Source organism: Larus michahellis, chromosome 5 (assembly GCF_964199755.1).
Source record: "Larus michahellis chromosome 5, bLarMic1.1, whole genome shotgun sequence".
Lineage (NCBI taxonomy): Eukaryota > Metazoa > Chordata > Aves > Charadriiformes > Laridae > Larus > Larus michahellis.
The window spans coordinates 44,733,189-44,759,690 of NC_133900.1; the positions used below are offsets into that span (position 1 = coordinate 44,733,189).

Consider the following 26,502-nt stretch of genomic DNA (forward strand, 5'->3'; position numbering starts at 1 on the left):
TTACTATTGCTCAGTATTTTTGAGTATGCAAGTACATGCTACATACCCTGTGGTGTCTGACAATGTTCACATAGTTAGCATTAATTGCAACATCTACAGGATCTTTCACAGACAATGTTTCCAAATAGTGCAGGGAAATAAATAACTGAATAATGTTTTTTCCAGTATTTCTCAATGGTTTCTTAAAGGAAAAATAAATTCAGGAACTCCTGAATTTAATTCTGAGTTCCCAGGAACTCAAAGTTTCCTTCACCTCACATTATAATACTGGCCATAAGCCAAAACCTATCAGCCTTTACAGAGTTGTTTGGTTTTTTTTTAAATTTATTTGTGCCTGTTAAAATATTATCACTCATTAGTATTCCTAACTAGGAACAAAAATACTTTTGCCAATTTGCTGATTAAATTTTAAGAACAAAGGCAATTCAAATTTCTTCAACTGAGAACTGTAGGACTCATATAGTAAAAATCCTTGCCTGGATAATAGGAAAAAGATTTGGAAAGAGCAATTCGAATATACTCACATGCTTTTTTTGTGTCTTTTTAACAGCAGTACTAGCATTCCCTGACACATCCTCTTGATGTACAACAACTTTTGAAGTGAACTTTTCCAAAGTGCTTCCGTAAAAATTTTGAAAATTCTGTAAATTTTGTATTTGTCTTCTTTCTTCTGGATCTTTGTATTTTGCTGCAAACAGATATAATTGATTAAAAAACATTCTGATAGAATTCCAGGCTAATCTATTTCCAAGAAAGGACACAGGGGTAATGGATAAATTTCCTTAAAATTCCTCATTGACGTAAGGGCAAAATCACATTTTGAAATAAGCTGGCTACTAAGATTCACTGAAATCCAAAAGTACTTTGAATTATCTGAGAGATAGGCAATAGACTCAAATTCAAACTACTTTAGGCACACATTAACAATAGTGGAAAACTTAACAAGCAGGATGCCTAGAAAGAAATTATAATTGAGCAAAATGCCTAGGCTTCTCACACAGTCCGTGAAAATAGGAAGGTGTCTTCTGAAGGCAATTCAGATGATCAGAAAGAGATCCCTTCCCCATGAAAACAAGAGTCTGTCACCAGAACATAAATAAATAAAGCTGCTGGAAGAACATTTATGCTAGCCATTGGAAGATATTGAACTGAGCACATAGTTACTTCCACACTCGAGCCTAAGTATTTCTCTCTGCCCTAAAATCAAAACGATGAGTCAGTTTCCGTGTGTGAAGACCCATTTCAGAATTTCACAAGAAAGACTGAGATGACACATGTTGGCATTAAGAGTATTCATGCAAGGCACAGGAGAGAGAAGGCCCTCTCCTCAACTGGAGTGGACATAAACTTTCCAACGCCAAAATTATGGAAGGTGCTCTAGCTACTGTTCTGCAGGTTATGCTGTCCAAACTTTCTGTTGAAATCATAGTGCACAGAAGAATGCAAAAAATCATCCAGTCAAAAAGATGAGCATATGGAAGCATGGTTTCATAGGTCAAGTAGTGAAAGTACCCACTCAGGAAACAACACTTCTAAGTCACTGACCGAAAACCATAAGCAACACTGGAAGTACCAACAGTAATCCATGATTTCTCAACTCCTGGTAGGTTTTTCACAGTTCAATTCACTGTGTGATGCAATAGATGATGGGAACATCTTTGTGAGAAAATTTTGTGTACTTGCTGATACACAGAGCCTCGTATACTTAATTTCATGTAAATATGCAAATCTAAGATCAAAACTAAGTCCATGGTCTGTTTTTAAACTCAAAAAAATTACAGGAAACTATAATGCATAACATCAAGAATTATGATACAAACAACTTTTGTTTACTTCTGTGCTGGTTTTAGTGGGATAGAGTTAAATGTCTTCATAGTAGCTTGCATGGTACTATGTTTTGGATTTGTGATTAAAACAGTGTTGATAGCACAGGGGTGTTTAGTTATTGCTGAGCAGTGCTTACACAGCATCAAGGCCTTTTCTGCTTCTCACATCGCCCCACCAGCAAGTAGACTGTGATGGCAATTGATGGCATTTGTCTTCCCAAGTAACTGTTACACATGATGGAGCCCTGCTTACCTAGAGAGGGCTCTAAACACCTGCCTGGTGATGGGTCGCAAGTGAATTCCTCATTTTGCTTTGTGTGCACAGCTTTTGCTTTACCTATTAAACTGCCTTTATCTCAGCTGATGAGTTTTCTTACTTTCACTCTGATTTCCTCCCCCATCCCACCAGGGTAGGGGAGAGTGAGCAAGCAGCTGTGTGGTCCTTAGTTGCCAGCTGGCATTAAACCACAACAACCTCTTTTACTTCTTATTTTAATTCTGTTCTCAAAAGGTAAGATTGGCTATGCGTATACTGTGCAAACATCTGCATATGTATGGGTGTGCTTACCAAGCATTATCCAAACTATATATTTAAACATTGAACTGCACATGTACATACAGTTTGCTTATATAAATATGTGAAGCATTTCACAAGCAAAAGGGAATGTATCATGAACATCTGACCACAAGTGCTCATTCTGTTATACTCAGTAGAACTATTTAAGATTACACACAATGCATATACGTTATGCACAGGAACACCAATTTACGTATAATTTAGCTATTGCAGTAGCTCTAGTTTCACAAGTTTTTACAGAGCTGCAAATATTTTCTGAAATGAGAAGTCCTTCTCCAAAACCATAACGTTTACAATACTGTTCTAGCCAATACAGACATGTGGGCTCTGTGTTAGTTTTTCTTACCATCAGTATTACACCGTACTCGCACATACTCCTCAGCCAAAGGCCTGCCAGAATGCCAGTGATGAAGCTCATCAAATTCCCTGTATCTAGTAAGTGAAGTAATTGCAGGATCATTGCTGAAATATACAAACATTAAACAGAGCAGAAATTGTTTTCCAGCATCTCTAATGAAACATTCAAAACATTCAAAAAAATTAGTATTTATCAAATCACAATTTTACTGTGGCAGAAAACCAATGTAGGGTTTAATTCTACTCCAAATATAGTGTGCTAAGATAGCCTCAATTTTTCAGAAAGAATTACTAACAAACAAAGTAAAACCCCATTTTTTCACTTGTTTTCCTACAGATTAATCACAGAATGCAATGTAACTACATAACTTATACACTTGCTAAAAATTACTCGTTGAGCAGCACAGAACTCACTTCAAAAAGTAGCAGAGCAAATGTAAAGGATAATCTCTTCTTACTTTTTTTTCAATATTTTTACTGAATGTTTTTCTTTTCCTGAAATCAACCTGAGCTTTGCAATTTAGGATAAGGCCTTTCAAATAAAAATTTTACATTTAGAAAAACAGTTATAGAATGTAGAATAATAATCAAGTACTACAATGCAAACAAATAACAGTATCAGAAAATATGGATAGGTTGACTCTTATCCATTCTTGTTCTGAACTTTCTGTTAATATTTACACCAGTACATGTAAATGTGAAATTTTACCCAGTCACAGCAAAAGGACTTCTACATATGTAAAAATTGAGCACAATATGGATGTAAAGTGCAAGGGAGTAGAAAATAAGCCCATATAATGTTATTTCATTATGTTAGAATAAAACTCATAAATGTACCTTTCTAAAACAGGTAGGTCTTTCAAAACATCTCCAGCATAATCTTCAACAAGATCAGATTTCACTGAGATAAGTCCAATGTTAGGAATTTCTGCTGCATAGTCTTTACAGTGCAAAAAATAATTAATATTGTTTAATTAAGAATATATATAATTGTATATCATACTTGAAAATTCTGTCATGTTACATTATAAATGAAATTCTATAAAGTAAAATTTGCTAAAAGTAAGCAGCAGTTCACAAGTTCCCCTTTCTCTGTTTCTTCTCAAGCATGAGAAGAATAAAGCAGACATCATTATTGCTTCTGCGTAGATATTCTCAAAATCCATTTTCGCTACGCTAACTTTTTGAATGCTACAACCCATCCCATCTCACAGGCATCTACTTTCCTGCACTGATTCCATAAACATGCACTTTCAACTGCACTTACATTAGATGACTAAAGATGACATGTAACATTGTGTATCCTTCCTGTGTTTGAAGTCTAGCCACAACTTCAGTCTTCAAGGTCTCCAAAGGAGATACAGATATAGGTAACACAAATACTGTGCCAGAAGATGCCTTAGTATCAGACAGATAACAAAGGAACTGTCTTTTTTTGCCCACTAGAGCCCACTTTGCCCACTTGAACATCTTTGAAACCAGCTGAAGAACACTCACAAACTTAAGCAGAATTATATTGCAGCCTTTACTGAATTTTTTACCAACTGTCTCTTCTAAAGACTTATACAATTTATTCGGTTTAAAACAAGCATTCGCAGGCTGTAACAAAACTGGTTCTTAAGAAATGTCAGATATCAGGCAAAAATGTCTACCTACTCCTTTCAGATATTTAGAACAGGTCTTGTAAGTGAGGTAAGAAAACCAATAATCTCTGAGCCAACTATGCAATTCCCCAATTATGGGCTACTAAACAGGATGATGGTGTAATTTAAGACACTTATAGGCAAGCCATAGTTCTACTACCTCCAAGGACTGCAACGCGAGCTACAGTGATGGCCGGACTCTACTATTTGGGCAACAATCCTATATTTCACTTAATTTGCTGCTCCCATGCCCAATACCTGTATAACCCTGTTGTCAACATATACAAAGACGTTCTTCAGAGACAGTCCTCCTGTGACATAATCATTAATTATGAGTAATTATTATGCTTTTTACTATTATTTGTATTACAATAATCATAATGTTTTTTACAACACAGACAAGCAATTTGGGCTAGCAATCATGGAACCAAACCCAATTCCTACTCAAGTCAATAACAATACTAGTGCTGTCTACAGTGGAGTCAGAATTTCACCCATGAGGCCTGGTCAGACTTATTTGGCATCAACTTCAAGTTTTCGTAGTGGGTTGATGGGAAGGAGGGGAGAATCCATAAAGCATGGATTAGATTTGTGATCAGCATATCAGATCACCACTCCTAGAACTTTTAGTGATAGTAACGAAGATCATGCTTCCAACTCTCTAATTTGTGGAGTTGTCAGTACCTCTAAATAATGTCTGTTCCTGTTCAAGAAATAGTTGGCAAGTCTTTCGTATTGGGAAGGCATCTCCAAAACTGTATTTCACAGCCAATTTTGTTACAGTGTCCCATAAACACTGGTATTCATTCTCTATTTCTTTCCCCAATTCCTTTTTGAACTCTAACCCTGCGCAGGGAGGGAAGAAAGAAAGAAAAAAAAAAAAGAACATTAAAATTAAAAGTTTCCTCAAACAGAATCTACCTAATCTACCTATGCACCTACGCAGCATCAGGCACAAAGACTTCAGTCCTATCCAAGGTCTTTGGTCATTAGAACAAATTAGGACAGAATGTTGTACATTCATAGTTTTTCATAGTCTAGGGTATAAATAACTAATTGTACTAAAAAGATGTATTTTCAAAAGAACACCAGATTTAGACTGCTTGTGGAAGCCTGCAAGCTCCACAGCTGAAGAAAAGTTGCTCTCACCTTCACCTCCTGCAGGGTAGGATCTTGAATTGAGAATTTTCTTTTTAGTGCCCAGTAATAGGTATAATTATAAAAAATATATGTTTCATATTCCTAATTTATATTTCCTTTGAAAATTCCTCTATACTTCCTTTACTGAGGTACATACAGGACATCTTGTGACTAGATTCATAAAGAAAGCATTCTGGTTTACTGTCAGACAGACTCATGGCAGAGGATTTCTGGTAAACAGAATTACTCTGAAAAAACATTTGCTACAAATCTTTTTCTGTACTTTCTTGCTCTGTCAGCTTTTGTAACTTTTTTGTGAATCTTCACACATCTGATGGTGTTCTTAAAGTTCCGGATCCAAATTCATGTATTTATAAGACAACATATGATTTTGTCTGAATCAATCTCATCTGAAATTAAAAATATTATCCAATGACTCAGTGACATTAGGAATCAAATCTAGTTCCCATTCTGACTGTATTGCATCAAAACAAAATGAAATTGATAGAAAACTGGCTAAAACCCAAATGGTTGAGGATACCCAATAACAGTGACACAGAGCTCTATATCACTCTTCCTTTGCCTAAGTACAGGTGGCACATCAAAGACATGACATGGTAACGTATTCTGAATGAGTACTGGTGAAAGACACTTTTGCATGCAATTTTCTATCTTTGGCTATAGAAAAAAAGTTTTCCTATTATTCCATAAAATGTATGTATTATTATATGGGTAATTAGAAAACTGTGCTCATTTCTGCTTGTGCAAGCAGTTTCATTCTCATTTTGTGGCTTAATAAAGTTAGAAATGTAAGAAAGCAAACTGTTCAAAGATAAATACCTCTAGTATATTCGACCTCATAGTAATGTGCAATATTTCTGAGCAGTGAATCATCATTTAAGTCAGGCAGGTAAGTTAAATCCAATTTCCAACCATTTGTATCACTTAGCTGTGTCAGAGAAAAATGCGTACACAGCTGTTGCTGTTAAAATAAAGGAAACAATTAATTCTTACAGAGCACCTTTTCACGTGGATTAAAGCATCTCCAAAGCAGGTCAACTACCACAGGTTTTATTGACATGAAAAACAACACACTGTTACTTGACTTCTCTGTGAGCCGGAAACTGCATTCACTATTCTCCTTCACTATAATAACCAACTTTAAACAATAAAAAGGCCTGCCATCAAACTTCCCATACTGGATAAGACCAAAAGATCCATCTAGCCCAGTACCCTAACACTAATGCTGGCTAACTGGATATGTCTAACAAGAGGTGAAGTATAGAGATATTGCCCCAAATCTTCTAGCCCCACTGATTCATGGCTCACAAGATTCCTGAACCAGGTAAGGTTTGTCTCCAGCAGGTACATTACATTCTTTGATCTCATCAGATGACTAAAGTAGTATATAAAGGAAAATGGAAACTGAAATGCAAATTGCACCTCATGACACAGGAAGACAGTGCTACACATACCATTTTTATTAATGGTAAAACTTGCTTAGTCCAGTAGGATTTCATGATCCTGATCTGAGCTCTCTGTGAAAGAGGCATATGAAGAAGAAAAGCGACTGTAAGACACTGCATTCTACAGAGGTCAGCTGCTTCTTCTGGAGATAGGGGTTTACTTCTTCCCTGCTGAGAAATGACAGGTAAAAAGTTGACCACATCCCTCAGCAAAACAATTGTGCTCACTTCTACTTAATTCCGTGGTTTGCGCTTTGTTAAAGCAGCTAATAGTTCTGATCTATTAAACAATCTGTGCATTGTAATTACTTGTGAATACGCTTACTTCAAAATGAACATCCTTTTAGCACTGGTAGGTGCAGATCGGTTATAACTTAAAAAAGAAATCTTTTCTGAAAAGAGTATGACTATAAAAATCAAGACAAAACTTGAAAATGATTGTCTGGCTAGAAACGTTATTATTTTAAGAAGAAAAATTAATATCTAGATATAGGCCTATGATCTTTTCTCAACTGCACAGCAAAAAGTCTGTACGGAAATACAGCCGTGCTAACCATTAATAGCTAACCTGTAGTCCACTGAATATGTGTCTCATAAAATATTATTGATATATTGCACCTGTGTTAACTTGATGAAAATATAAGGCTTGTAATATGGTCACAAAAATGATGTCATGACTGCACCTACCGAGAGACCTTTTTTTCTGAAATGTCTTGCTTGCTTGAGGAAAAGCGTATTCTTCTGTAAAAGCTAGTATGCTATTGAACATTAAGAAAAGAAAAATCATGAGCGCAACTACCTTCTAAGGTAAAACTTCCTATAGAAGTAATTGCTCCTAAGGTAAAATTTTCCCCAGGAATAGCCACTGCCACAGAGAGCACAATGAGACCATACTCCTTTGGAAAAGCTGCGTCCACAGCAACTATCTGAACCAGTCCACTTACAGAGTGCAGTCACAAAGGAAACACCTGGGCCTCTCTTCAGCTTGGGATCTAGAAGGACAGCCATCTCTCCTGTTAGCACAGTTAGCACGGGAGCACAAATAGTGTTCTCCTCTATCCCATCATTTGCAGGGGTAAACGAGGGGATAAATAGGAGGAGCCAGCAAATTAACTCCTGGCTCCGCAACTGGTGCGTCCGGCAGGACCTTGGCTTTTTTGAACATGGGCTGATCTACAGGAAACCAGGCATGCTGGCATCAGGCGGGGGAAGCCTAACCCGAAGGGGAAGAAAGAGACTGGGACAAGAATTAGCAGGGCTTATCCATAAGGCTCTAAACTAGGTTTGATGGGGGATGGGGACGAAACCAGGATCACAAAAGTGGTGCCTGGGAGCAACATAGCAGTGCTCATGGGTATAAGTGATAGCAGGGTCTTGCAGCCTGCCTCAGCGATGGTGGGGGATAGTGAATTGTGTGGCAGCATAGACACAAGGAGTAGTGATAATTTGGTAGCTACAGTAGTGTCCGAGAATGACCAGGTGCAAATCAGGGCCTGTCCCCCCAAGAAAGTGGCAGGACAATTAACCCAACTGAAGTGCATCTACACTAATGCACACAGCATGGGGAATAAGCAGGACGAGCTGGAGGCCATCGTGCAGCAGGGAAACTATGATGTAGTCGCCATCACAGAAACGTGGTGGGATGACTCACATAGCTATAGTGCTGCCATGGATGCCTATAGGCTCTTCAGGAAGGATAGGCAAGCAAGGAGAGGCGGGGGTGTGGCCCTGTATGTTAAGGAGTGTTACGAATGCTTTGAACTTAATGATGGTGATAATGGGGTTGAGTGTTTATGGGTAAGAATCAGGGGCAGGGCTAACAAGGCGGATATCGTAGTAGGAGTCTGTTATAGACCGCCCAATCAGGATGAGGAGGCAGATGAAATATTCTATAAACGGCTGGGAGAAGTCTCAAGATCACGAGCTCTTGTCCTCGTGGGGGACTTCAATCTGCCGGACATCTGCTGGGAATACAATACAGCAGGGAGGGAACAGTCTAGAAGGTTCCTGGAATGTGCTGGGGATAACTTCCTGACACAGCTAGTGAGAGAGCCAACTAGGGAAGGTGCCCTGCTGGATCTGTTGTTTGTAAATAGGGAAGGTCTTGTGGGGGATGTGAAGGTTGGAGGCTGTCTTGGGAACAGTGACCATGAAATGATAGAGTTTTCGATTCTGCGAGAAGCAAGGAGAGGGGTCAGCAGAACTGCTACCTTGGACTTCCAGAGGGCGGACTTTGGGCTTTTCAGGAGCCTGGTTGACAAAGTCCCCTGGGAGGCAGTCCTCCAGGGCAAAGGAGCCCAGGAAGCCTGGATGATTTTCAAGAAGGAAGTCTTAAAGGCGCAGGAGCAGGCTGTCCCCATGTGCCAGAAGACAAGCCGTCGGGGAAAAAGGCCGGCCTGGCTAAACAGGGAGCTAGTGTTACAACTTAGGGAAAAAAAGAGGATCTATGGCCTCTGGAAGGAAGGGCAGGCCACTCAAGACGACTACAAAGAGGTAGTTAAGCTATGTAGGGAAAAAATCAGGAGGGCTAAAGCCCAGCTGGAGCTAAACCTGGCTTCTGTTGTCAAGGACAACAAAAAAAGCTTCTATAAATATATTAGCAATAGGAAGAGGACTAAGGATTATCTCTGTCCTCTAGTAGATGGGGCCGGCAACATAGTGACCAAGGATGAGGAAAAGGCTGAGGTACTTAATGAAGTCTTTGCCTCAGTCTTCAGCAGTAGGACCAGTTGTTCCCTGAGCACCCAGACCCCTGAACTAGAAGACAGGGATGGGGAGCAGAATGAAGCCCCTCTAATCCAAAGGGAAATGGTGAGGGACCTGCTTCAGCACCTGGAGGTGCACAAATCTATGGGGCCGGATGGGATCCACCCAAGGGTATTGAAAGAGCTGGCGGAGGTGCTCGCCAGGCCACTTGGTATCATTTATGAGCAGTCCTGGACAACCGGGGAGGTCCCAGCTGACTGGAGGTTAGCAAATGTGACACCCATCCACAAGAAGGGCCGGAAGGAGGATCCGGGGAACTACAGGCCAGTCAGTCTGACCTCGGTGCCTGGGAAGGTCATGGAACAGATCCTCCTCAGTGCCATTACACGGCACATGCAGGAGAACAGGGTGATCAGGCCCAGTCAGCATGGGTTTGTGAAGGGCAGGTCATGCCTATCAAACCTAATATCCTTCTATGATAAGGTGACCCACTTAGTGGATGAGGGAAAAGCTGTGGATGTTATCTACTTGGATTTTTGCAAAGCTTTTGACACTGTTTCCCACAGCATTCTCCTGGAGAAACTGGCTGCTCATGGCCTGGACAGGTGTACTCTTCGCTGGGTAAAAAACTGGCTGGATGGCCGTGCCCAGAGAGTGGTGGTAAATGGAGTTAAATCCAGTTGGTGTGCAGTCACAAGTGGTGTCCCCCAGGGTTCGGTGCTGGGGCCGGTTCTCTTTAATATCTTTATCAATGATCTGGATGAAGGGATTGAATGCACCCTCAGTAAGTTCGCAGATGACAATAAACTGGGCGGGCGTGTTGATCTGCTTGAGGGTAGGTTGGCTCTGCAGAGGGATCTGGACAGGCTGGACCGATGGGCTGTGACCAATGGTATGAGGTTCAACAAGGCCAAATGCCGGGTCCTGCACTTGGGACACAACAACCCCATGCAGTGCTACAGGACTGGGGCAGAATGGCTTGAAAGCGGCTCGACAGAAAAGGACTTGGGAGTGTTGGTTGACAGCCGGCTGAATATGAGCCAGCAGTGTGCCCAGGTGGCCAAGAAGGCCAACAGCATCCTAGCCTGTATCAGGAATAGTGTGCTGAGGTGGACTAGGGAAGTGATCATCCCCCTGTACTCGGCACTGGTGAGGCCCCACCTCGAGTACTGCGTTCAGTTTTGGGCCCCTCGCTACAGGAGGGACATTGAGGTGTTGGAGCGTGTCCAGAGAAGGGCTACAAAGCTGGTGAGGGGCCTGGAGGACAAACCTTATGAGGAACGACTGAGGGAGCTGGGGTTGTTTAGCCTGGAGAAGAGGAGGCTGAGGGGAGACCTTATCACCCTCTACAACTACCTGAAAGGAGGTTGTAGAGAGATGGGGGCTGACCTCTTCTCCCTGGTGACAAGTGATAGGACGAGGGGAAACGGGTTCAAGTTACGTCAGGGGAGGTTTAGATTAGATATTAGGAGACATTTTTTCACTGAAAGGGTTATTAAACATTGGAATAGGCTGCCCAGGGAGGTGGTGGATTCACCATCTCTGGAGGTGTTTAAAAAAAGGGTAGATGGGGCACCGAGGGACATGGTTTAGAAGTGGCTCTTGTCAGGGTAGGCTAAAGGTTGGACTCGATGATCTTAAAGGTCCCTTCCAACCTCAACAATTCTATGATTCTATGATTCTATGATTACTATGCCAAAAAGATATTAAAAAAATCCTTACTCTTGCTGATTGCTTTGTCTTTGCTCCCATGGAAGTATTTGAATTTTTCAACATGTTGCTGTATATTTTTAATCCCACAGCACAAGCAAGAACACAGACCACACGCTGAATGTCAGATCCTTCAGGCCACAGCTGTCTCAACAGACACACAGTCTGGTGAACCTGTAGTCATAACATTATGAATAGCACAAATGACCATTACAATAAAAATTACAAAAAAGGAAAAGTCTTATCCTTTACAGAGCTTCAGAGAGGGGAAAAAAAGGATATGAAAACGACAGAAGGAAAAGTGGGCATTATCGTTAGTAAAAATAGCTTTTTTTTGTCATGTTCCTGAGGGTACCAACAGCGGTGCTGCAGCAGGGCCAGTCTCCAGCTCCCTGCAGCTCAGCTGGCTAGCAACCTGCTCTGGCCTCCGCCTGTTCCCAGGGAGGAGCCTGATGTCCTGACCCCCTTGGCTGCCCTGCTCCTGGCTGGGGCAGTGGGACAGGCCCTGGCTACCAGACCCTGCCCTGCCACCTCCAGAGGAGCCCCCACGGCCTGAGCCCTGAGGCAGCAGCCGCCACCCTCATGGCGTCCTGATGTTTTTCTGCTCCTGGGGTATCTAATTATTGAACTTGCCTCAGAGAATATAATCATAATAAACCAAAATATTAGCAGTAGCCAGGCAGCTGTGTTTCTAGTGACTTTAAAATGCTTTCTAAGTAACACTATTTTTTTCTGGACTGAAAAAAAAAACCCTGAAAAAAATCAGCTTGCTAGACCAGTATCATTCCCACTGAAGTCCAAGGAAGCCTCACTGCTGTTCTCTTCAGAAGCAGTAGTCACACAACTGCAGTGTAACATAACGCTCAGGAAAAGGGCAGGGGTACATTAGGCACTAAAGGTATAATATATACATAAAAATACCAAATTTTTAAGGTTAAAGTATTTTAAAACTAGATTAATGAATCCATCGCTTTAATCATGCAAGTGCAGACCTTGTAACAGTAATCCAGCTCCTAAAAAAAAAATTCCCAGATTGTGAATACTTTCATAGTTAACAGAGTGTGCAAGCCTTGGTAGCTGCCACAGAGCAGTTTAGATGTTGAAATGTCTCTACAGACGAGGCTGCTGCTGGCAGCAACACCGACTCTTGCCTGCCACTGGTGAATGTACCCTTCCACACCCTCCCCTCAGGAGCCAGCTGCTGCCGTGGGGGTGAGGCAATGGCCACAGTGCACCCAGAGCGTAGTAGCCACAGCCCCCCAGGTGGCTAAGGGCGGATTTATGCCACAGATAGATAGTGTTTTGTCCTGAATGGGCTGGTTTCAATCTTCTACAAGATAAAGGCAGTCGCCAAGATGGGAACATCCCTTAAGTGGCATCCCACTCATCAGGTTTCAGCTGAACCATCCTGCTTTAGTGAACTTTGAAGAAAGAAACAGCTTCAAGCTGCTGTGAAGAAGGGCACAGAGGAGACCACCTCAGACTCAGGGTGTCACTTCAGGATAAGGAAGAGAGTCCTTCAGTTCTGGCTAGGAAAGAATTTCAGGTAAAGGAATGGAAGAAGTCAGTCAACCTGAGGAGAAAAAGAGAAAAATGATCTAAGAGGTCCAATTACCTCTTTTTGTATGCTTTTCAGGCTCAGCTTGAGATGTTCATATAGACATATCAACGGTTCTTTGTACCTGACTAGGTTTTCACAGGCATATTGCAGATCATCTTGATGCTAAGAAGTGCAGAAGTCAAAGTTACATACAAAAGTCAACAGATACAATGCATCAGGGACTACCAGCCACAGACAGAAACCATTCAGATACATTACAATCCTCAGCCTCCAAGAAACATCTATTCCAAATAAAACTCCTTTAAAAATCACATCCCTGGCCTAAATCCTAGCTTGTCTGGCTTATTATAAGTCAACTAAGACATGTGATGGTGAAGATATAGGAAAGGCTGTATTTGAAACTTCCATATCTTAAGTGGGATCCTTAACAAGGACATGAAATGAGACTATAAAGAACAAGGCAGGAATTTGCCACCAAGCACAATGTTTGCCTGTTAAGGATTTCAAGACCAGTAGATCAAAGAAACATAAAATGAGCCATGTATCAGTGCTTTATAATTTTAACATGTAATATATAATACTCATATTGAGATATTTTAATTAAATCTGCAAAGTAGAACTAACACAGTTATTGCAAACCAAGAACGAAGTTGTGTAACTTACCTTTTGAAAAAATACTCTGTGTTTATACACACTCTGAACATGATATCCGTAAACTCTAAGAATATCATACTCCTGTCCTGAAGCAAGCACAACGTTGATTTTCTTTGCCAATGAATGAGCAATTAAAATAGATAAATAGTCTGTTTGGAGAGAGGTCAGTCCTATGTCAGATATGATGATGAAGTAAGGATAATTTTTCTTCAGGAAATTCTCCCATTTGGATGATAAACAATTGGAAAATTCTGTATGAACAGTTGTGCCTGTGTTATGCCTCAGGTGTTCTATTAAGGCAGTACGCAAGAAAAGAAAATGAGGATATGGAAGATACATCTGTTCTGCATCCTATGGGAAATAAAAACAATGAAATTATTCAGTTACATTTGTTGACACAATGAACAGCCTCCTAATCCTGATTAGAATCAGGCAGTTGGTTTTGAAGGAGTGCAGTGTTTAAACAGCAAACAAATGTTACTTGTTCAGTACCTTGAAGAAAACAATGACATATTTTGCTCCTTTTTCAGTGAAATTCTGCAGGAAGCATTCAATTTGGTAGAAGAAGTTTAGATATTGTGTTTTCGAATCTAAAAACATAAGTAGTAAGGAATCCCCATCTATCACAAAGAATTCAGACTCAACGAAGTCTTTTAACAGACTGACGTACCTGAAAGAAAAGGAAATAGCATGCACATAGCATTACTCCAAGAAAAGCTGAGGACATGGGACAGAAGAAATTTCATACTAACACATTTTAAAATAAATGCTTTCATTAATTAAATCAACTAAACATTAAATGTATAAATTGAACCAATAGCAAACCATCTTTATTGGATCTAATGTTAGTCCCAAATAGCTTACAATCCTTTCAGTTATTGAATATATTAGCAATTGTCTCCTTTACAACTCCAGGAACTTTTGTAGCATCTGAGGCTTCTGTGACTTACGTGGCATCTCTTGTCCACGTCTGCTTATGCAGAAAACATTATCTGTTCTATAAGGAATACCCTACAGGAGATAACCACAAAATATATTTTGAGAGTGTTTCTGCCTGAGTTTCCAGCTAAAAAAAAGTGGGTTATCAACAACTATCACGACAATAGTAACTACCTCCCTCATCCAAGGAATGTCTATGGCAAGAAACATACCCTAACAGCAAGAGGAATCCAATCACTATACATTCCTTTATGAGACCAAAGAATTAAAAGACTTCATCATCCCCTTCCCATTTTAGAAAACCATGACAGTTGACGAAATTTGCATTAATGTCTTAGGTCAAACTTGAAATAAATCGTCTTCACTGAAGATGGCAAGTATAAACAGACAGCACCCTCAGTAGTTTTTAATACATCCTAGGAATTGACTGTGTTCTCCAACTCTTTAAGAATCCATGAAAGTCCAGGGACGTGATGTTTTACCCAGGAGAGACCAAGGAGTCAGAAGTACGTTTGCAGGTCCAGATGAAAGAGAGGCAAGCCCTTCTAGGAAAGTCTCTCTGCTTTCATGTTTGTCTGTTACATACTACACTATTACATATTACAATACTAATGCATATTATGAGAACATCCATACTCTAATGGTAAGAACATGCTTGTTTTCTTCAAGGCTGTCAAAAACGCCTGATAACACCTCACCTCAGATACACACCTGGGAAGACATAGCTTTCCTTTCCGGCTTGGATCAACAGCCCCTGGTTTACAGGTCCAGTATGTTATCTGTTGCAATGAGTAGCCTTCCATGAACAAAAACTATGTAAACTTCTGACTTACAGACTTAAATTGTCTGCCTTCTATTAATACTAATCTCTTTAGCATGTCAGGTCCAGAATGCAGAGAAGACACTTCACTGTCAATGTGAATGATAGTATTGCTAAACCTTTTCTGTATCAAGCAGGGAAAGGAATCAGAATCTGGAGCTGCAGAACTGATGAGAACTGATGTGCAAAACCACAGAAGGTATATATGAAAAAGTAAATTTTGCAGGAAAACTGTTTTAAATGCTGTAAAAGTAGTAGTGTTAAAATATGTGAGGAAACATGCTAAAGAAAAGCATGACAGAGAACTTGAAAGAAAAATAAATAGCAATAGTTAAAACTGTAGATCGGTTCCTAAAACATGCAGACAATCCCTACTCTTTGGGCAGACCTTCTATTATATTAGGAATCTTCCTTCATGTGGTTGGAGGAAGCGTGAAATCCTAAGCATGCCTTAGGTCTCCTGGTTTTCCACAAACCTAGGTGACAAGCACATAGCTTCTTTCTCTAAGGGGTACTACACTGTGATGTCTACTTAGTTCAAAGAAACTATTTTCATTACCATTTATTACATTTCTTTCCATGAACCCCTCTGTACTTACTGAGCTCTTGATAGGGATGCCCAACTGTGTAGCCTCAACTTCTTCAGAAATTCAAGATGTTTTCTTATTTCTAAAATAACCACATACATGGTTATTGATGGAACCACATAACCATAACTTATCAATTAATTACAAACAGCCAAAAGGTAAAACACTGCAATAAAAGCCACAGACACGAGCATAAGCTAATAACAGCTCCTCACCAGGGCTTTGGGAATCACATTCGTGCTTGAGAACTCTGAAATCCTTGTCTTCAGTTTGTGATGCCTGCTGTGTCACTTCTCCAGTGCTTGAGATACTATAAGCATTACGGTAATCTGGGTCTTCAGCTTCTTTTCTTCTGCCTTCCTCTTCTTTAAGCATCTTCATAACAGCTGCTTCCACTCTGTCACTGGTCTCATCCTCCTCATCACTGTCACTTGTACTCTCACTCTCTTCGTCTTCCTTTGTTGGAATGAAGCGTATTTTCTCACTGTCGCTACACTCACTGTCCTTGTCATCATAACTAGCATTCTCATTTGCATCATTACGAATTACTTTCTTGAAATAATCCGCAGAATACATCATAGATCTTGATTCTGGCATCCAAAAAAAGTAATCAAGAGATTATTTTCAGTATGGCATGCTGCCAGGCTTCAACCATTAAATTACCTACTTCATCACACTAGAATAAAACTTTAAGAAAAAACAGAAAGCATTTTGTAAACATCCCTGTGAGACATTTTTTTCCATTTTAAAATCAATAAATATTTTTATGAACTATAAGGAAAAGATCAGCTTTTGTCTTTCTTAAAGTTTACTAAAGAGGAGTATTACTTACCTGTTTTCTTAAAACCTCTCTTAAAAAAACAACAAAAGAAACTGAAGTGCAACCTCCACTTCAGATTTCACAAACTCAAAACTCAGCTGCAATTTTCTTTTCGATTTTCACCTGGTGTTAAACTCCTAGAGAATGAAGTTGCAGAAAAAAAAATACATTTTTATTATCTACTTGTAAAATGCTGTACCCATAGTGAGCTATATTGCAGTGGTGTGCTTAACATAACTTTACAGTGGAACTTTAATACCTATTTTCATAAAACGTAAGCTATTTATATAGATACAGCTACATAAAGTCACCTTTTGTGTATCATTTCGACAGGGGGAGAGCATGACCACCGACTCATTGACCACCTACCCAAATGATACCACATACTTAAAAGAGAACAATGGAGGAAAAAGACAGAGTCTGCGCACTAATTTACATAGGAAGTGAAGAAACCGTGACCAATCGTTAAAGAGAGTAACAATGACTATGTATTATTAGTTGTTATGTAATAATCAGTGTATAAAAAGGGAAATTTTTGAAACTAAGGTGTGCTCCCTTGGAAAGAGCTCCCCATTTCTGTGCATTAATGGAATAAACTTGAAAATACCTCTGCTCTGTGTGTTACTGCCTTGCACACCGGGTGAAGAACCCAGATCTAGGACAACACCTTGATGCCTGCAGTCACAGATGCTCCCCTGCATGCTGTCCAGCCCTAAACCAACTGCATCCCTAATGCAAACCCCAATCCCAGCTCCAAGCACCATGCCTAAATCCAACCCCAGCCCCCCGCCCCAGACCTAAATCCAACCCCAGCCCTAACTCCAATCCCAGTCTCAGGCCCAGACCCCACCCTAAAGACAACCCTAACCACAACTTTTAACAAGGCCCCGGCCCGGACAGTACCAGCCCCCGCTGCCCGCCTCACCGCCCGGCCCGGCCTGGCCGCCATCCCGTGTTCAAGCCGCCGGCGACGGGAGGCGGCGGGGTCGGGTGACACTGCCCATCCCAGTAGCTTTCGGTTTCCGTCCCCGGCGCAGCTAGTTCAGCTTTCGTTTCCGAGGTGCTGGCAAAACTGCGTCCCTGGACGCGGCACAGCAAGGCACCATCAATATTTCCTTGCTTCCATTCAGTTATGCTTTTCTGTCACGGTGGCTTCAGCTAGTGGTCCAAGAGCCGTTAAGCCTGCATTGCTTAAGAATCTTGTTAACACAAGTTGCATATCCAGTGAAGAAAACGATAATTCCTATTTCTGTCCTTTAGTCACCATGATCTATAAGAATACCAGCCTGCTTTCTTAAAGTAGGAAATTCCATATAAAAATAAACTAAGAGATCTACTTCATTTCTAGCAAATCCTTTAGAAGGAACAGTACTGGACCCTTATCACTTAATTTAAAATAGCAAAGCCTTGATTCACAAGGGAACCCATGTACCCAAGTACTGTTCAAACAATATTTAGGAAACCAGAATTTACATATCAGATTGTCTTGGCGAGAAGTGCAAAGCCCAGCTCCTCTTCAGATCAGATGCTTGTGCAGGACAGAAGACCGCTGGGGTTACACACATAAGTAGTCTCCTCATGGATCCAGGTAGTTTTTCTACAGCCTCCCTGGTGGGCAGCTGACACATAACACTTTCCAGGTAAACAGACCAGAGGTCTCTTCCGCATCTTGCATTTCCTTTGAGACCCATACAAAGATTCCAGAAACTCCTTTACTGCACAGTAGCACACCCACAGTGCTCCAGCATATCAGAATCATTTTGTTTAGCTAGCCAAGATAAGCCCCTGCTCCCTCCTCTCAGCACGCTTTCTTTTTCTTTGGGAGGGAACAACGTGGGAACCAATTGTAACTCACCACTCTTGGTGGTGAACGGAGTTAAATCCAGTTGGCGGCTGGTCACAAGCGGAGTTGGGGCCAGTTCTCTTTAATATCTTTATCAATGATCTGGACAAGGGGATTGAGTACACCCTCAGTGAGTTTGCAGGCGACACCAATTCGGGTGGGAGTGTCAATGTTGACCTGCTTTGGGTAGAAAGGCATTGTAGAGTGATATGGACAGGCTGGATGGATGGGCCGAGGCCAATGGCATGAGGTTCAACAAGGCCAACTGCCAGGTCCTGCACTTGGGTCACAACAACCCCATGCAGTGTTACAGGCTTGGGGAAGAGTGGCTGGAGAGCTGCCTGGCAGAAAAGGACTCAGGGGTGTTGGTCAACAGCCAGCTGAATATGTGCCAGCAGTACACCCAGGTAGCCAAGAAGGCCAACAGCACCCTGGCCTGTATCAGGAACAGTATGGTGAGTAGCACTAGGAAAGTGATTGTCCCCCGTACTCAGCACTGGTGAGGCCCCGCCTCAAGTACTGTGCCCAGTTTTGGGCCCCTCACCACAAAAAAGACACTGAGGTGCTGGAAAGGGTCCAAAGAAGGGCAATGAAGCTGGTGAGGGGTCTAGAGCACAAGTCTTATGAGGAGCAGCTGAGGTTGTTTAGCCTAGAGAAAAGGGGAGACCTTATTGCTCTCTGCAACTATCTGAAAGGAGATTGTAGACATGTGGGAGTCAGTCTCTTCTCCCACGTAACAGGCAATAGGACAAGAGGAAACAGCCTCGAGATGTGCCAGGGGAGGTTTAGACTGGATATTAGGAAAAAATTTTACACTGAAAGTGTTATTAGGCATTGGAACAGGCTGCCCAGGGAAGTGGTTGAGTCACCATCCTCAGAGGTATTTAAAAGACAGGTAGACATTAGTGTTTAGCGATATGGTTTAGTGATGGGTTTTTGTCAGAGTTAGGTTGACGGTTGGACTAGATCATCTCAAAGGTCCCTTCCAATCTAGATAGTTCTATGATTCTTTATTTCCTTTCCTTGAGTTAAATGTGAGATGATCTTTAGCCCAATGCTTCAACAGACTTTTAATGTAAGTTTTAATTAGATCCTGAAGACAGACTTTTAGATTCAATTATCCATCCCTTTGGGTGATGCATTTTGGATTACAAAAGCATATTTTAGGTTTGCTATTCACCTGACTAAAAGGCATATCAGACATGACACTTTGCCGAAGAAGCTGGTGCCACCTACATGAAAACATATTTAAGAAAGAGCAAAACCAGCACTCATGCAAAGGAGTGAGGAAGGGGGAAAAGAAAAGGAAAAAAAAAAAAGTGAGAAACACTAGTCTAAACACCAAGGCCAAGTCCCCTCACGGACAGCCCTATGCTAGAGCAAGTGGATATGCCCTGAAAGAACCACAGCCTGTGAAAAGCCCACATTGGAGCAGGTTTATCCTGAAGGACTGCAGCCCATGTAGAGGACTCACACTGGAGAAGGGGTTAAAGTGTCAAGAAAAACTGTTATGTCCTGACTAACCCCCACAACCCTCATCCCTCCTGTACTGCTCAGCGGATGGGGAGGGATAGAGGAGTCAAGAATGAAGGAGGAAGTTGACCTGAGAAAGGGAAGGGTGGGGAGAAGGTGATGTTTAAAACGTTTTGGGTTTTTTTTTCTTTCTTACTACAAAAATCAATTTTAATTGGCAATAAGTTAAATTACTTTTCCCCAAGTCGAGTCTGGTCTCCCTGTCTTTGCGTTGACCCACAAGCTTTTCCATACTATTTTCTCCCCTTTCCTGTTGAGGGAGGGGAGTGACAGAAGAGCTGGGTGAGCATCTCGCAGTTGGCCAAGGTCAGCCCACCACACTCTTTCAGATTTCTCTACATAATGCATGAGGCGAAGAGGGAAGGGATACAGACAGACGCTCGAGATCAGGATCCAAGACATCCATTCTTTCAAGCATGAACCAGAGTGCTTAAAATCATCGAGCAGTTGGCAGTAACCATCTAGTATAGAAAAAACAGCTGCAAAAATTTTAACGTGAGACATCTTATGAAGGGGAAATTCAAATTGTAACTGCTCAGCAACGGTAATTGGAGACCAAGGAATGACCTGGTCCTCTCTCCAGAACCAGGTTAAACAATAGAAACAGGAATAACAAAGGTGGAATGACTCTACATAAGGGAGAACAAATTCCCTTGTTGATAAAACAAGAAGTGCTACAGTATTGATTTGTAACAATATGACTGGTGTGCAAGCGTGCATAAGGAATCGGCTCATGCCATATCATTGCAGACTCCCTGTAGAACCACTTATAGCACTAGGACTCTATCCAATGCATTGACCATTAAATCACTCTATACTTAAGAACAAATGTGTATCTAATTCGCCTCAAGGGGTACAATAAAAATTCCCCAACACTTATTTGAAGCTGTCAGGAGACACCTATCTTAAGTTAAGCTAAGCTCAGCTCTCTCCTTTAAAATAAATGCATGAATTCAAATTTTGCATAAATTGTGCCTCAACTTGTTTTGGAATCTAGCCCTAAATTCAATAGAGAGGATGGAAAGACCAGTACATGTCTAAATTGGAGAAGTTTTTGACCCAAATATTAAACTAAGTATATGGATATTTTAATTTATTTCATTAACCTTACTGTAACAACATGAAGTACAAAAAGTAGTGATAAGAAATCTGGTAATGTTTTGATTACTTTTCAAACAGCAGTAAGCATAAAGGAACCCTCTGCTTGTCTGGTCTAACACCAGCCACAGAACTTTAACCACATTTCTCAGATGTCACTTAAAGAAACACTGGAAAATAAAAGGAATAGATTAAATGTGCACATACTTTTATGTAGAAGAAAAATTCTTTGCTTAGTGTTAAGACAGTTATTCTGAGCAAGCTAAAGTTTTAAATTAGGAACTCTTCAGAGTTACCTAATGGTTTTTATTAGTATTTTTACTGTGCATTTTCTCATTGAACTTTCTAAATGGTGAAACTCTGGTCATGTTCATCTTGTCAGTTTTTCCTGAAACCAATCATCATAGAGGTCTCTCCCATATCCAAATATTTCCTCCTCTACTTCTGAACACCAGCTAGATTTTGATACATTTCTGTTCAGTTTCTAGGAAGAAGGAACAAGTCTCTCCCAGACTGTAGAGGTCTGCATCTGTTCATAATGAATTACCCTTTCATATGAGATGTCTGAAGTGGTTTTGCAGCCCATTCTGCATGGACAAATTACTCTGTTTTCCAGCACAGTGGTAAGCAATGTACTAGAACAGGATCCCAACACTGGTTTTGCTCTGGAGGAGTGAGATATCAAGGTAGTTTGGGGGGGGGGGCTGTGTTGTGAACAAGCATGGGAAAACAGGGGGATAAGGTGGCATGTAAACAGCTTGCTGGGCAGAATGTTTGCCTAGCAATGCATGTGCACCTAATCAGCACAGGCTGTCCTGTCTGTTCATTAAACTCCATTTCTAACCACCTTCCTGGGTGAGGGACTACCTGTTCTGTGCGTATGTGTGTGTATGGAGGTCCGAGTGCCAGCAACTGGCATCAAACCATGGGTCATGGGAGTCCATGCATCCGTGGAACCAGAAACAGGAGTAAGTCAATGTGCAATCCCTAGTGACTATCAAGCCAGACATGCCAGCAAGCACGTGAAGTGGCCTGGGAGCCAGGTATGCATGTCTCCAAGGGTGGGACCCCTGGAGGAGTTGTCTACCAGGGGGTCCAGGCCAAATAATGTCAAGAACATACCATCTCAGACTCATCTGAGAGACTTGTTTCCATGTGCATGTGAGTGCCAGAGCAGGAGACAACTGGGGAGAGCCAGGATCCACAGCCAGCCACAGGATAGACCAAGTTCACAGGCCCAGCTACTGGTGGGATCTGCATGGTATGTATTTCCTGCTAAAGGGCCTTCTTCCAGATCAGCCAGTGAGTGATGAATTTTTCTCCGATTTGGTTGATCTATGTGGCCAGCTGTGTTTATATGTATGTGTTGTATATATGTTTGTTTGTATACCTGATGGGAACACATGCTCAGCCCTGCTACTGGTTAGACCAAATATTTTCCTAGAAAGTAAATCTGATATTTGCTATCAAATCTAAGGGCATAAAACAAACTTTTCCAGGTACAAAAGTCTGTTGATCATCACTAAATTGCATGTGGCTGTAAAAGGAGAGACGTTGACTTTGACATTAAATAGAAAATTGTTCTTCATAAAATAAGAATGCTTTTCTCATGTGGCTGTTTTGAAATTAGATTCCCTACATGTTTGTCAAGCACATTAATATCCTCAAGACCAGTAATAGAACACAATTTAGAGAACTGCATGTGTATTTCCTGAAATATATCCATCATGGATACAAAATGTGTCCTTGTAAGCCTTTTAATTACACACTTACAGCATTGACAGTTTCTGCATGAGCTTATAATTGCTGCATAAGAAATTATCATAATTTCCAGACAAGCATGCAAAAGGTGAAATAGCTGTTCTTACATTATTACAACCCATTAAGTAAGATGCCACTTCTGAGTTAGTGAATTCATTACCTGAGAAGTCTAAACAGAAATCACATAAAATGTAAGTGTAGCCACATTTACACAATTCTCCAAACCATAAAAAAATCTTCTTCATACTAGTGTTATTTAAGCACTGCCTCTATAAATTTGAGGTTACAGAAAAACATCTGAAAGTCTTGAAGACTTACTTTTTAGTAAACAAACATTCAGCCACCTTCTCCATCTAATTTTTTAATGATTGAGATCCTTTTACACTCTGGTAAATCTTTCCTCACTTTCTATATACAGAGTCTTGGTTCTACACACTTGTAATTTTGGCTAAAATGAATCTGATGTGAGATTTCACAAACATGCTCTTTGTCTCAGGATAAATGGGTGTTTCTTAAGAATCCACACCTTTTAGCAATTACTGAGAATAATTTTAGGGGGAAAAGGGACTATTTTAAGCTAATATTATTTTTCTGCTTCTTTAGAAGCATCTATTTTAAAAGGCTGTACCCACAACTGTTATGAAAATTTCCTTCCCTAACTATTATATCAATCAGTCTTTATAGTATCAAAGTATATTAGCTTTGTTAATACATACTGGTTTACATTATAAACTGCAATGTAATGATGTAGTGGAATTTTACTGGAGGTTTTGATATTTTTCACCTTTAAGTAAAACAAACAAAAGGACACTTCATCGCAAGCTCCACAAGGAAAGCCCAGCCCTGCAAATAGGGACTTGGCTTTTTAGAGCTGTCCATGAAGGATAAAAGATAATTCTGGACAATCAAGGTAATGCTAGCATGCTAGCCCTTCCAACACATCTTTGAAACCCTCCCAGCATCTAATGTCACAGATAAGTCCTACAGCAAGACTGATTCCAGGGACATCTGGATCAATGGACAAGCAGCAAGAACACTGATGAATGATGACACTACAGAAATATAGCTTCTTTGCAAAGTTTTACTACGATCAAGTAGTATATGTATTAACTAGTTATTAGTCAAATTGTGTTGTACCCAAATACTTGAAGGGTATAGGATCCCTGTGTAAAACCACATTGAGTGTGTGCAATTTGGCTAGGACGCCTCATACACATGTTAAGTATTGGGCTTTGTAATTCTGTGTTTTGCTTCCTAGCCTCTCTCCTGGGCTGCATGGGCCAGCTGCAAAACTTAGGTAACACAAGATACAGGGCAAAAAATTTTAAATTAGTTTCAGTGTTAGACATGGGCACTTTAAGTCCTAATGAAAGTTCGCCAAGATTTGGGCTAATTTCTATCCATAGGTAGAATATAATTGTACCAATTCAGTACAGATTATTTGTAACAGCCTACTGAAATCTCTGATTACTCCTACACTACACATGCATCAAGTGCACAGACTAACCACACTGAACATGCCTTACTCTTTCTTTCAGTTTCATGATTATCACAGAGGAAAATTGTTGAAGTTATGCAAACACAGGAACAGCAGAGAAATGCTTATTGGTGCACTGGGTGGGAACACAATAAGCAAACAGGTTTTAATTAAGAAAGAACAACCATGGTAAGAGAACAAGGGCACTGCAAGCCTGATATTGTACAAGATTATGCTTTCCCACATACAAACAGTTCTCCAAATCTTCCTGCAATCCATACAACAGGTTTTTTGAAGTTATACTGTATGTCTACTTATAAAAATAGAATACTTACCAATTTATAAAAGGGGAAGCCAGTATTCTTGTTTCATATCAGCCGTTCGAGAAGCAATCAATAGGAACCGGCCAAAGTTCTTCTCTGTTTTCCTGTTGTACTCATTTAATGCAGCAGCAATGTCTTCTGGGAGATCGCTATGAATTACCTAAAGAAAAACACAATTTACATTTGTATTTCTGAGCAGCTGGAAGAAAACATGAAACACTACAATCAAATCCTGTAACTGACAATCAAATCCTACAATCAAATCCTCCCCCAGTGCAGCTACTAGGGAGCAGAAGGAGCAGGACCACTCTCAGACAATGGCCGAGCCAGCAGCACAGGGACTATGCTAAGGGATGGAGCCTCACTGAACCTGAGTGGGCAGGGCAGTGACAGCAAAGAGTCCCACCAACAGTCCCGTCACTATCACGCAAAGTAATAAGCCAAGATCAACACAGGCACTCCACATAGCAACTTAGGACCAGAGCTAAGACAAGCCACCTGCCACCGGACAGATCTTAAATGGAGCCCCGTGGCTGGGGGAGCATAGGGGAAGGCTCCAGGTGAGGCTAGTCAGGGCAATTAACACCAACTAATATGTTCAGGTCCCTGACAGTATTTGAATTTAGGCTGAATTACTTTTCAAGCAAGTTCCAGTACCTGTGTATTAACTTCCAAGAATCAAAGCTGACATAAAGCTAAGACCCACGTATATTGTAGTTTTGAAGCAGAGAATTTAAAGCAAATCCACTCTTTAGCTTCAGGATTTTGCAGACAATTTATTTTTTACTTCATACTATTTCTGGAGTTTACACTTGAAGATGTGATTTTGGTACCTTCCTCAGCTTGCAAATCTAGCAAAAGAGTATTTTAAAAAATGTGAGTACATCTACTATGCTCTGTGTTTCTTATTGATTACATAGGAAAGACCTTACTCCTCATTTCAGAAACTTACCAATCAATGTTAGAAAGAGAACATCTCGGACTACGGTCCCTTTGTCACTGGTGATTGAGTGCTAGGAGTTGTCTTGGGTTTTAGATGTTGTGTTCAAGAAAGCAGAAAGACAACACAATGAATGTGTTCCTAATATTACTTTCCTGTGTAAATAAGTTATCTTTCCAGATAAATATTTTTAAAAGGAAAAACCTTTTAGTACACAAGAAAAAGTCTTAGGTTGTGGTCTATATTTTGTGAAAGTTTTGCAAGGGCTTCTAGCTGTTATAGAAAAACTTACTCTTTCAGAGATGCTTGCAAAGGACTCAGATACGTTCAAGGGATCAACTTATATGGTTTACATCTGAGAATATATTCTGAATCAACAGTTATGAATATGGCTGCTGTCGCACTGACACTCTCAGTGATAAAGTAAATTTGGATATTTTTTGTCAGATTTCCAACTATCATGTACTATCATGTAGTCCACCTCTATTTGCTTTCTTTTATCATAATCTTTAACACACTGTTAAAACACAGTGGTGGTGTTAGGATGGTGGTATTAGACTCTACTGTCTAGCTGATAATATGGAATTCCTGACCTGAAAAGGAAATACAATATTAACCTTGAGCTTATTTGATAAAGATGTCAAATAAAGCCCATGGGCAGAGAGAAGGGTGAGTAGGGAACAAAGGGCTAATTAGTAAATATTTAATCTCTATTCACCAT

The 26,502-nt window shown here is 40.6% G+C and overlaps 1 protein-coding gene across 1 annotated transcript in view; it reads right to left on the bottom strand.

Moving 5' to 3' along the window:
• The window catches only part of DDX60 (DExD/H-box helicase 60), a 52,104-nt gene extending 34,244 nt beyond the window's left edge, over nt 1–17,860 (bottom strand). The window contains 14 exon segments of the mRNA XM_074586944.1: nt 525–688; nt 2,750–2,865; nt 3,598–3,700; nt 5,088–5,249; nt 6,384–6,525; nt 7,019–7,180; nt 11,438–11,599; nt 13,041–13,148; nt 13,650–13,991; nt 14,133–14,310; nt 15,999–16,068; nt 16,202–16,576; nt 16,819–16,943; nt 17,732–17,860. Of these exon segments, the coding sequence (XP_074443045.1) occupies nt 525–688; nt 2,750–2,865; nt 3,598–3,700; nt 5,088–5,249; nt 6,384–6,525; nt 7,019–7,180; nt 11,438–11,599; nt 13,041–13,148; nt 13,650–13,991; nt 14,133–14,310; nt 15,999–16,068; nt 16,202–16,565 (2,073 nt within the window). The 5' untranslated portion in view covers nt 16,566–16,576; nt 16,819–16,943; nt 17,732–17,860.
• Nucleotides 17,861–26,502: the final 8,642 nt, after the last annotated feature.